Source organism: Hyperolius riggenbachi, chromosome 9 (genome assembly GCF_040937935.1).
Source record: "Hyperolius riggenbachi isolate aHypRig1 chromosome 9, aHypRig1.pri, whole genome shotgun sequence".
Classification (NCBI taxonomy): Eukaryota; Metazoa; Chordata; class Amphibia; order Anura; family Hyperoliidae; genus Hyperolius; species Hyperolius riggenbachi.
In genome coordinates this window covers 7,471,537-7,484,190 of record NC_090654.1, presented here as the reverse complement: position 1 = coordinate 7,484,190, position 12,654 = coordinate 7,471,537, and the positions used below count along the sequence as shown (strand labels likewise).

General features: G+C 42.9%; 2 protein-coding genes across 8 annotated transcripts in view; both read left to right on the top strand.

Annotated features, from left to right (window-relative positions):
- The window catches only part of IQSEC1 (IQ motif and Sec7 domain ArfGEF 1), a 1,051,066-nt gene that overhangs the window by 126,498 nt on the left and 911,914 nt on the right, over positions 1 to 12,654 (top strand). The gene's annotated exons all lie outside the window — the stretch shown is intronic.
- LOC137532317 (E3 ubiquitin-protein ligase TRIM11-like) lies at positions 9,786 to 11,423 on the top strand. The gene is made up of 2 exons (XM_068252729.1): positions 9,786 to 11,171; positions 11,250 to 11,423. The coding sequence occupies exons 1-2, from the start codon at positions 9,786 to 9,788 to the stop codon at positions 11,421 to 11,423; spliced, it is 1,560 nt and encodes a 519-aa protein (XP_068108830.1).

Genomic DNA, 12,654 nt, shown 5'->3' with positions numbered 1-12,654 from the left:
CCATATTACTATTATGTATGTATATAGCACTGACATCTCCTGCAGCACATTACAGAGTACATAGTCATGTCACTGACTGTCCTCAGAGGAGCTCACAATCTAATCCTACCATAGTCATAGCCTAATGTCCTACCATATTATTATTATGTATTTATATAGCACTGACATCTGCAGCACATTACAGAGTACATAGTCATGTCACTGACTGTCCTCAGAGGAGCTCACAATCTAATCCTACCATAGTCATAGTCTAATGTCCTGCCATATTATTATTATGTATTTATATAGCACTGACATCTCCTGCAGCACATTACAGAGTACATAGTCATGTCACTGACTGTCCTCAGAGGAGCTCACACTCTAATCCTACCATAGTCACAGTCTAATGTCCTACCATATTATTATTATGTATTTATATAGCAGTGACATCTTCTGCAGCACATTACAGAGTACATAGTCATGTCACTGACTGTCCTCAGAGGAGCTCACAATCTAATCCTACCATAGTCATAGCCTAATGTCCTACCATATTATTATTATGTATTTATATAGCACTGACATCTCCTGCAGCACATTACAGAGTACATAGTCATGTCACGGACTGTCCTCAGAGGAGCTCACACTCTAATCCTACCATAGTCACAGTCTAATGTCCTACCATATTATTATTATGTATTTATATAGCACTGACATCTTCTGCAGCACATTACAGAGTACATAGTCATGTCACTGACTGTCCATCAGAGGAGCTCACACTCTAATCCTACCATAGTCGTAGTCTAATGTCCTATCATATTATTATTATGTATTTATATAGCACTGACATCTCCTGCAGCACATTACAGAGTACATAGTCATGTCACTGACTGTCCTCAGAGGAGCTCACAATCTAATCCTACCATAGTCATAGTCTAATGTCCTGCCATATTATTATTATGTATTTATATAGCACTGACATCTTCTGCAGCACATTACAGAGTACATAGTCATGTCACTGACTGTCCTCAGAGGAGCTCACAATCTAATCCTACCATAGTCATAGCCTAATGTCCTACCATATTATTATTATGTATTTATATAGCACTGACATCTCCTGCAGCACATTACAGAGTACATAGTCATGTCACGGACTGTCCTCAGAGGAGCTCACACTCTAATCCTACCATAGTCACAGTCTAATGTCCTACCATATTATTATTATGTATTTATATAGCACTGACATCTTCTGCAGCACATTACAGAGTACATAGTCATGTCACTGACTGTCCATCAGAGGAGCTCACACTCTAATCCTACCATAGTCGTAGTCTAATGTCCTATCATATTATTATTATGTATTTATATAGCACTGACATCTGCAGCACATTACAGAGTACATAGTCTTGTCACTGACTGTCCTCAGAGGAGCTCACACTCTAATCCTACCACAGTCATAGTCTAATGTCCTACCATATTATTATTGTGTATTTATATAGCACTGACATCTCCTGCAGCACATTACAGAGTACATAGTCATGTCACTGACTGTCCATCAGAGGAGCTCACACTCTAATCCTACCATAGTCGTAGTCTAATGTCCTATCATATTATTATTATGTATTTATATAGCACTGACATCTCCTGCAGCACATTACAGAGTACATAGTCATGTCACTGACTGTCCTCAGAGGAGCTCACAATCTAATCCTACCATAGTCATAGTCTAATGTCCTGCCATATTATTATTATGTATTTATATAGCACTGACATCTCCTGCAGCACATTACAGAGTACATAGTCATGTCACTGACTGTCCTCAGAAGAGCTCACACTCTAATCCTACCATAGTCACAGTCTAATGTCCTACCATATTATTATTATGTATTTATATAGCAGTGACATCTTCTGCAGCACATTACAGACTACATAGTCATGTCACTGACCGTCCTCAGAGGAGCTCACAATCTAATCCTACCATAGTCATAGCCTAATGTCCTACCATATTATTATTATGTATTTATATAGCACTGACATCTCCTGCAGCACATTACAGAGTACATAGTCATGTCACGGACTGTCCTCAGAGGAGCTCACACTCTAATCCTACCATAGTCACAGTCTAATGTCCTACCATATTATTATTATGTATTTATATAGCACTGACATCTTCTGCAGCACATTACAGAGTACATATGTCACTGACTGTCCATCAGAGGAGCTCACACTCTAATCCTACCATAGTCATAGTCTGTCCTACCATATTATTATGTATTTATATAGCACTGACATCTTCTGCAGCACATTACAGAGTACATAGTCATGTCACTGACTGTCCATCAGAGGAGCTCACACTCTAATCCTACCATAGTCGTAGTCTAATGTCCTATCATATTATTATTATGTATTTATATAGCACTGACATCTGCAGCACATTACAGAGTACATAGTCATGTCACTGACTGTCCTCAGAGTAGCTCACACTCTAATCCTACCACAGTCATAGTCTAATGTCCTACCATATTATTATTGTGTATTTATATAGCACTGACATCTCCTGTAGCACATTACAGAGCACATAGTCATGTCACTGACTGTCCTCAGAGGTGCTCACACTCTAATCCTACCACAGTCATAGCCTAATGTCCTACCATATTATTATTATGTATTTATATAGCACTGACATCTCCTGCAGCACATTACAGAGTACATAGTCATGTCACTGACTGTCCATCAGAGGAGCTCACACTCTAATCCTACCATAGTCGTAGTCTAATGTCCTACCATATTATTATTATGTATTTATATAGCACTGACATCTTCTGCAGCACATTACAGAGTACATAGTCATGTCACTGACTGTCCTCAGAGGAGCTCACACTCTAATCCTACCACAGTCATAGCCTAATGTCCTACCATATTATTATTATGTATTTATATAGCACTGACATCTCCTGCAGCACATTACAGAGTACATAGTCATGTCACTGACTGTCCATCAGAGGAGCTCACACTCTAATCCTACCATAGTCGTAGTCTAATGTCCTATCATATTATTATTATGTATTTATATAGCACTGACATCTCCTGCAGCACATTACAGAGTACATAGTCATGTCACTGACTGTCCTCAGAGGAGCTCACACTCTAATCCTACCATAGTCATAGTCTAATGTCCTCCCATATTATTATTATGTATTTATATAGCACTGACATCTCCTGCAGCACATTACAGAGTACATAGTCATGTCACTGACTGTCCTCAGAGGAGCCCACACTCTAATCCTACCATAGTCATAGTCTAATGTCCTCCCATATTATTATTATGTATTTATATAGCACTGACATCTTCTGCAGCACATTACAGAGTACATAGTCATGTCACTGACTGTCCTCGGAGGAGCTCACACTCTAATCCTACTATAGTCACAGTCTAATGTCCTACCATATTATTATTATGTATTTATATAGCACTGACATCTCCTGCAGCACATTACAGAGTACATAGTCATGTCACTGACTGTCCTCAGAGGAGCCCACACTCTAATCCTACTATAGTCACAGTCAAATGTCCTACCATATTATTATTATGTATTTATATAGCACTGACATCTTCTGCAGCACTGTACAGAGTACATAGTCATGTCACTGACTGTCCTCAGAGGAGCTCACACTCTAATCCTACCATAGTCATAGTCTAATGTCCTACCATATTATTATTATGTATTTATATAGCACTGACATCTTCTGCAGCACATTACAGAGTACATAGTCATGTCACTGACTGTCCTCAGAGGAGCTCACACTCTAATCCTACCATAGTCATAGTCTAATGTCCTACCATATTATTATTATGTATTTATATAGCACTGACATCTTCTGCAGCACATTACAGAGTACATAGTCATGTCACTGACTGTCCTCAGAGGAGCTCACAATCTAATCCTACCATAGTCATAGCCTAATGTCCTACCATATTATTATTATGTATTTATATAGCACTGACATCTCCTGCAGCACATTACAGAGTACATAGTCATGTCACGGACTGTCCTCAGAGGAGCTCACACTCTAATCCTACCATAGTCACAGTCTAATGTCCTACCATATTATTATTATGTATTTATATAGCACTGACATCTTCTGCAGCACATTACAGAGTACATAGTCATGTCACTGACTGTCCTCAGAGGAGCTCACACTCTAATCCTACCATAGTCATAGTCTGTCCTACCATATTATTATGTATTTATATAGCACTGACATCTTCTGCAGCACATTACAGAGTACATAGTCATGTCACTGACTGTCCATCAGAGGAGCTCACACTCTAATCCTACCATAGTCGTAGTCTAATGTCCTATCATATTATTATTATGTATTTATATAGCACTGACATCTGCAGCACATTACAGAGTACATAGTCATGTCACTGACTGTCCTCAGATTAGCTCACACTCTAATCCTACCACAGTCATAGTCTAATGTCCTACCATATTATTATTGTGTATTTATATAGCACTGACATCTCCTGTAGCACATTACAGAGCACATAGTCATGTCACTGACTGTCCTCAGAGGTGCTCACACTCTAATCCTGCCATAGTCATAGTCTAATGTCCTACCATATTATTATTATGTATTTATATAGCACTGACATCTTCTGCAGCACATTACAGAGTACATAGTCATGTCACTGACTGTCCTCAGAGGAGCTCACACTCTAATCCTACCACAGTCATAGCCTAATGTCCTACCATATTATTATTATGTATTTATATAGCACTGACATCTCCTGCAGCACATTACAGAGTACATAGTCATGTCACTGACTGTCCATCAGAGGAGCTCACACTCTAATCCTACCATAGTCGTAGTCTAATGTCCTATCATATTATTATTATGTATTTATATAGCACTGACATCTCCTGCAGCACATTACAGAGTACATAGTCATGTCACTGACTGTCCTCAGAGGAGCTCACACTCTAATCCTACCATAGTCATAGTCTAATGTCCTCCCATATTATTATTATGTATTTATATAGCACTGACATCTCCTGCAGCACATTACAGAGTACATAGTCATGTCACTGACTGTCCTCAGAGGAGCCCACACTCTAATCCTACCATAGTCATAGTCTAATGTCCTCCCATATTATTATTATGTATTTATATAGCACTGACATCTTCTGCAGCACATTACAGAGTACATAGTCATGTCACTGACTGTCCTCGGAGGAGCTCACACTCTAATCCTACTATAGTCACAGTCTAATGTCCTACCATATTATTATTATGTATTTATATAGCACTGACATCTCCTGCAGCACATTACAGAGTACATAGTCATGTCACTGACTGTCCTCAGAGGAGCCCACACTCTAATCCTACTATAGTCACAGTCTAATGTCCTACCATATTATTATTATGTATTTATATAGCACTGACATCTTCTGCAGCACTGTACAGAGTACATAGTCATGTCACTGACTGTCCTCAGAGGAGCTCACACTCTAATCCTACCATAGTCATAGTCTAATGTCCTACCATATTATTATTATGTATTTATATAGCACTGACATCTTCTGCAGCACTGTACAGAGTACATAGTCATGTCACTGACTGTCCTCAGAGGAGCTCACACTCTAATCCTACCATAGTCATAGTCTAATGTCCTACCATATTATTATTATGTATTTATATAGCACTGACATCTTCTGCATCACATTACAGAGTACATAGTCATGTCACTGACTGTCCTCAGAGGAGCTCACACTCTAATCCTACCATAGTCATAGTCTAATGTCCTACCATATTATTATTATGTATTCATATAGCAGTGACATCTCCTGCAGCACATTACAGAGTACATAGTCATGTCACTGACTGTCCTCAGAGGAGCTCACACTCTAATCCTACCATAGTCATAGTCTAATGTCTTACCATATTATTATTATGTATTTATATAGCACTGACATCTCCTGCAGCACATTACAGAGTACATAGTCATGTCACTGACTGTCCTCGGAGGAGCTCACACTCTAATCCTACTATAGTCACAGTCTAATGTCCTACCATATTATTATTATGTATTTATATAGCACTGACATCTCCTGCAGCACATTACAGAGTACATAGTCATGTCACTGACTGTCCTCAGAGGAGCTCACACTCTAATCCTACCATAGTCATAGTCTAATGTCCTCCCATATTATTATTATGTATTTATATAGCACTGACATCTCCTGCAGCACATTACAGAGTACATAGTCATGTCACTGACTGTCCTCAGAGGAGCCCACACTCTAATCCTACCATAGTCATAGTCTAATGTCCTCCCATATTATTATTATGTATTTATATAGCACTGACATCTTCTGCAGCACATTACAGAGTACATAGTCATGTCACTGACTGTCCTCGGAGGAGCTCACACTCTAATCCTACTATAGTCACAGTCTAATGTCCTACCATATTATTATTATGTATTTATATAGCACTGACATCTCCTGCAGCACATTACAGAGTACATAGTCATGTCACTGACTGTCCTCAGAGGAGCCCACACTCTAATCCTACTATAGTCACAGTCTAATGTCCTACCATATTATTATTATGTATTTATATAGCACTGACATCTTCTGCAGCACTGTACAGAGTACATAGTCATGTCACTGACTGTCCTCAGAGGAGCTCACATTCTAATCCTACCATAGTCATAGTCTAATGTCCTACCATATTATTATTATGTATTTATATAGCACTGACATCTTCTGCAGCACTGTACAGAGTACATAGTCATGTCACTGACTGTCCTCAGAGGAGCTCACACTCTAATCCTACCATAGTCATAGTCTAATGTCCTACCATATTATTATTATGTATTTATATAGCACTGACATCTTCTGCAGCACATTACAGAGTACATAGTCATGTCACTGACTGTCCTCAGAGGAGCTCACACTCTAATCCTACCATAGTCATAGTCTAATGTCCTACCATATTATTATTATGTATTTATATAGCAGTGACATCTCCTGCAGCACATTACAGAGTACATAGTCATGTCACTTACTGTCCTCGGAGGAGCTCACACTCTAATCTTACCATAGTCATAGTCTAATGTCCTACCATATTATTATTATGTATTTATATAGCACTGACATCTTCTGCAGCACATTACAGAGTACATAGTCATGTCACTGACTGTCCTCAGAGGAGCTCACAATCTACTGCTACCATAATTATATTCTACTAGCTGACCCGCGTCGTAGCATACGCCGCATCTATCTATCTAAGGGCTGGAACCCACAAGAGCGCTTTTGTGAGCATTTAGCGAGCGCGTGAGAACGCTAGCGTTTTCCAAAATCGCTCAGCTAATGTTAATGGATGTGGCAAATTCCACTGGAGCGTTTGCGATTCCCCAAATCGCAAACGCAGGACATGCAGCATTTTAGGAGCGTTTGCGCTTCAATGTAAAAGTATAGAAGCGCGGGCTAATCGCTCAACAAAACCTGCACTGAGCGATTTTGCTAGCGCTTTGAAGTTACTGCACACTGTAACAAAATTAAAATTAATTGAAAGGACCAATCAGACTTTAAATCGCTAATCGCAAACGCTGGCAAATTGATACACCTTTTAAAACAGCTCCCTAAAACGCTCATTAAACTGTTTACAAACTGCTCATACAAAATGCTAGCGCTTGCGATTAGCGATTGCGTTTTGCAGTGGGTTCCAGGCCTAATAGAGTACGTGCCTCAACCTTGAAGCAAGAAGAAGAAGTAGGCTTTCCATGAGAAAATGTATGCGTGCTCAAACACCAAGTTTAACCCTAGCAAGTCTGGCTTTGCAAATCTGGCCCAATTGGCAATTCATCATGAGGCAATTGCTTTCGCATGCCAAACTATGCAGGGTCAAAAAACCAATACCGCAAAGCGGTCGCCATGCAGGAATTAGTTCATGCTACATTAGCACTATCCAGGAGCGCCACGGGGAGGATTCCCCATGCCCCCTTTTTATAGAACCGAGGGGACCGCGGGGTCCCTTTCTCTCTCACTGCCTGGGAACCACAGCGGCACCCCGGAGGGGGAAGCTGGGTGGTGCAGGCGACCCCCCCCCCCCCAAGTGTGGCCAGCGCCGGGGAGAGCCGTCCGCACCCACCTCCCAATATTAAAAACAGGCACCTACCTTAACGTCCATTGCATTCTGCTACATGCGCATTAACTTGGGGGCACCACATGAGAAAAGAGTGAAGCATGGGTCACCCCGAGCTTTAGAGCTCAGGGCTGGCTCACATACAGCACTCCGGGGGGGGGGGAGGACAAGCACAGACAACTCACTCCAGGGCTCACACCGCCGGAGCAAGCCATCCACCACCTGCCTCCAAAGGATACAAACTGCAAAAAATGCTTTCCATGAGAAAAATCATGCATGCTCAAACACCAAGTTTTAGAATGCGTTACTCACGTCTAATTTTCCGAGTTCGATTGTATGCTTACAAATTTACGCATTGGAAAGGGGAGTGTACGCATAGAAGAGTTCCCGGTACAAACATTTACAGAGGAACTAATGCGTAAAATTTTCTGCATGTGGGCATAAGCATCCGCATACACTACGCGTAATTGCGTATTTTAACGCGTAGTCTACGAAATGCATACAAAGCGAATATTTGATTTCGAAGCCGTAGCTTGGGGAAGCGTAATTGCATAAAACTACGCGTATTTCCAGCGTAGCGAAGTTGGCTGACTACGACCATTCCTGGCTCACATACAACACTCCAGAGGGAAGGGGGGGGGGGGAACAGGCGCAGACAACTCACTCCAGGGCTCGCACCACCGGAACAAGCCATCCACCACCTGTCTCCAAAGGATACAAACTGCAAAAACTGCTTTCCATGTGAAAATTGATGCGCATGTAGCAGAACGCAATGGACGTTAATGTATGTGCCTGTTTTTAATATTGGGAGGTGGGTGCAGACGGTTCTCCCCGGTGCTGGCCACGCTTGGGGGGGTTGGCTGCACCACCCAGCCTCCCCCTCCGGGGTGCCGCTGTGGTTCCTAGGCAGTGAGAGAGCCTGGGACCCCGCGGTCCCCCCCAGTTGTATGGGGGCATTGGGAAGCCTCCCTGTGGCGCTCCTGGATAGTGCTAATGTAGCATGAACTAATTCCCGCAGGGCGACTGCTTTGCGGTATTAGTTTTTTGACCCTGCATAGTTTAGCATGCGAAAGCAAATGCATATTTGCATGAGCATTGCCTCATGAATAGCCAATTAGGCCAGATTTGCAAAGCCAGACTTGCTAGGGTTAGGCCTCCTTTCCTCAGACTGCTGATAGACAGTGAAATGCTTCTCATACTCTCACAATGGCTCCCTGCTGCCTGGCAACTGCTTGCTGAGCACACAGTTCAACAGTCCATGGAAAGGAGGCCTTAAACTTGGTGTTTGAGCACGCATATATTTTCACATGCAAAGTACTTCTTCTTCTTGTTTGAAGGTTGAGGCACTTACTCTATTATATATATAGATAGTCACAGTGTATAGTCATGTTACAGACGATCCCTGAGAGGCACTCACAGTGTAATCCTTGCCATAGTCCCTATTATAGTAGGACAATATGCAAACTCCATGCAGACTGTGTCCCAGTTTAGACCAGGAAGCTGGTGCTGTTCGGTGGGAGTGTAATCCAGTATGTCTCTGTGCTGCCACCCAAAATACTCAGCCCCTCCCCAAGGCAAATAATAAGTAACTGGTTGTTCTGGATTCCGAGATTAAGAGACTTTTACTTTGGTTTCCTGTCCTGCTGCCAGCGATGGCGTCTGCTGATCTGAGCGAGGAGCTGAAGTGTTCCCTCTGTCTGGACATTTATACAGATCCTGTAATGCTGAGATGTGGTCACAACTTCTGCCGGGTCTGTATTGGGCGTGTGCTGGACTCACAGGAGGGCTCTGCAGGTTATTCCTGTCCTGAATGTAGAGAGAAGTACAAGGAGCGGCCTGGATTGCACAGGAACATTGCTCTGAGGAACATAGCAGAGCGTTTCCTGACTACTCAGCCAGATCAGGAGGGGGCCGGAGTCCATTGTAATTACTGTATCCATTCTCCTGTACCTGCTGTTATGTCCTGTCTGCTGTGTGACGCTTCTATGTGTAATAAACACCTGAGAGTCCACAGCAAGGCACCAGAACACGTCTTATGTGCCCCCACCACCTCCCCAGAGACCAGGAAATGCTCCGTCCATAAGAAGATCCTGGAGTATTACTGCACTAAGGATGCCTCATGTGTCTGTGTAACCTGCACTCTGGCTGGAGAACATCGGGGACACCAGGTGGAGACACTGCAGGAGGCCTCTGAGAAGAAGAAAAAGAAGCTGAGAAATGATCTGCAGACACTGATGGCAGAGACAGAGGAGGCTAAGAAAAGAGTCCAGAGTCTGGAGGAACGCAGGAGAAAAGTACAAGAAAAAGCAGATGGTGAAGCAGAGAGAGTCACTGATCTGTTTAGAGACCTCAGGAGACGCCTGGAGGAGCTGGAGAAGAGAGTCCTGAGTGACATCATGAGGCATGTACAATGCTATGATGACATCATCAGACAGCTGGAGATAAAGCAGGAGGAGCTGTCCAGGAAGATGCGTCACATTGAGGAGCTGTGTAACATGACTGATCCACTGACTGTCTTACAGGAATCAGACACAGGTGACTTGTGTGACACGGAAGACAGACATGATAAGCGGCTTCATGATGGAGGGGATCTGGATGTGGTCGGCATCTCACAAACATTACACACAGGACTAGCTGATATCATGTCTGGGGTAACTGGGGGGATCTCTGTACAGCCTGCAGACATATTACTGGATGTGAACACAGCTGGTAATAATCTACATATATCAGATGACCGGAAATCTGCTTCCCGGTCACAAATAGGGCAAAACCGCCCAGAAACACCAGAGAGATTTGAGTGGTCTCAGGTGTTGAGCAGCCGGAGTTTCTCCTCAGGGAAACATTACTGGGAAGTGGATGTTGGGGGATCAGAGGGATGGGCAGTTGGGATGTGTTACCCCAGTATAGCCAGGAGGGGAGGTCAGTCACTGATTGGAAATAATAACAAGTCCTGGGGTTTGCGGAGGGATGGTAATCAGTACTCAGTGAGACATGACGGAGAAGTGATCCTGTTACCTGATGGGATCCCCAGTGACAGATTCAGGATATATCTGGATTATGAGGCCGGGCAGATCTCCTTTTATGCCCTGTGTGACCCCATCGGGATCCCCAGTGACAGAGTCAGGATATCTCTGGATTATGAGGCCGGGCAGATCTCCTTTTATGCCCTGTGTGACCCCATCAGACACCTACACACCTTCACTGCCACCTTCACTGAGCCCCTCCATGCTGGGTTATGGGTATGGGGGGATAGTTGTATAAAGATTTTTGGGGGGAGTCAGGGGGTGTGAGAGTTCCGCCCACTGGTGACATCACAGGGAGAGGATTGTGATTGGCTGATTGTCCTGCCAGTAATTACTAGCGGTCTGTGATTTCCAGGGACAATTCCTGGTTTCTGTCCTGAATCATTATATCCTGAAATCCTCGTTTATTGTCACATGATTATAATTGTATTTGTTTCTCTGTCACTGATAATAATCTCTATTCTCTGTATTACTTCCAGTGATGAGCCGCCTGTGATAAGAAACATGTCACATGAAACTAATCATTTCTATTGCTTTTCCTTATATTTTGGATTCATTATAAAGCAAATGTTATGAAGCAGATAAACAAGAAGCATTATTTACTTATTTATTGTATTTATAAAGCGCCAACATATTACGCAGCGCTGGACATTAGTTTAGGTTACAGACAATATTTAGGGGTGACATACAGCAATATGACAATTTAGGAATACAAGAAAACCAGATCACACAGCACAGTATGAGTACAAGGTAATGCTTAGTCACTGGAGGGGAGCATGGAGATCACACAGCACAGGATGAGTACAAGGTAATGCTTAGTCACTGGAGGGGAGCATGGAGATCACACAGCACAGTATGAGTACAAGGTAATGCTTAGTCACTGGATGGGAGCATGGAGATCACACAGCACAGTATGAGTACAAGGTAATGCTTAGTCACTGGATGGAGCATGGAGATCACACAGCACAGTATGAGTACCAGGTAATGCTTAGTCAGTCACTGGATGGGGGCATGGAGATCACGCAGCACAGTATGAGTACAAGGTAATGCTTAGTCACTGGAGGGGAGCATGGAGATCACACAGCACAGTATGAGTACAAGGTAATGCTTAGTCACTGGATGGAGCATGGAGATCACACAGCACAGTATGAGTACAACGTAATGCTTAGTCACTGGATGGAGCATGGAGATCACACAGCACAGTATGAGTACAAGGTAATGCTTAGTCACTGGATGGAGCATGGAGATCACACAGCACAGTATGAGTACAAGGTAATGCTTAGTCACTGGAGGGGAGCATGGAGATCACACAGCACAGTATGAGTACCAGGCAATGCTTAGTCACTGGAGGGGAGCATGGAGATCACACAGCACAGTATGAGTACAAGGTAATGCTTAGTCACTGGATGGAGCATGGAGATCACACAGCACAGTATGAGTACAAGGTAATGCTTAGTCACTGGAGGGGAGCATGGAGATCACACAGCACAGTATGAGT

Bases quoted from the DNA above. Each gene is read 5' to 3' on its own strand.
- LOC137532317 (XM_068252729.1), top strand. From the start codon at position 9,786: ATGGCGTCTGCTGATCTGAGCGAGGAGCTGAAGTGTTCCCTCTGTCTG. The intron at 11,172-11,249 runs TTCAGGATATAT...ATCCCCAGTGAC, and splicing joins ATGGGATCCCCAGTGACAGA to AGAGTCAGGATATCTCTGGA.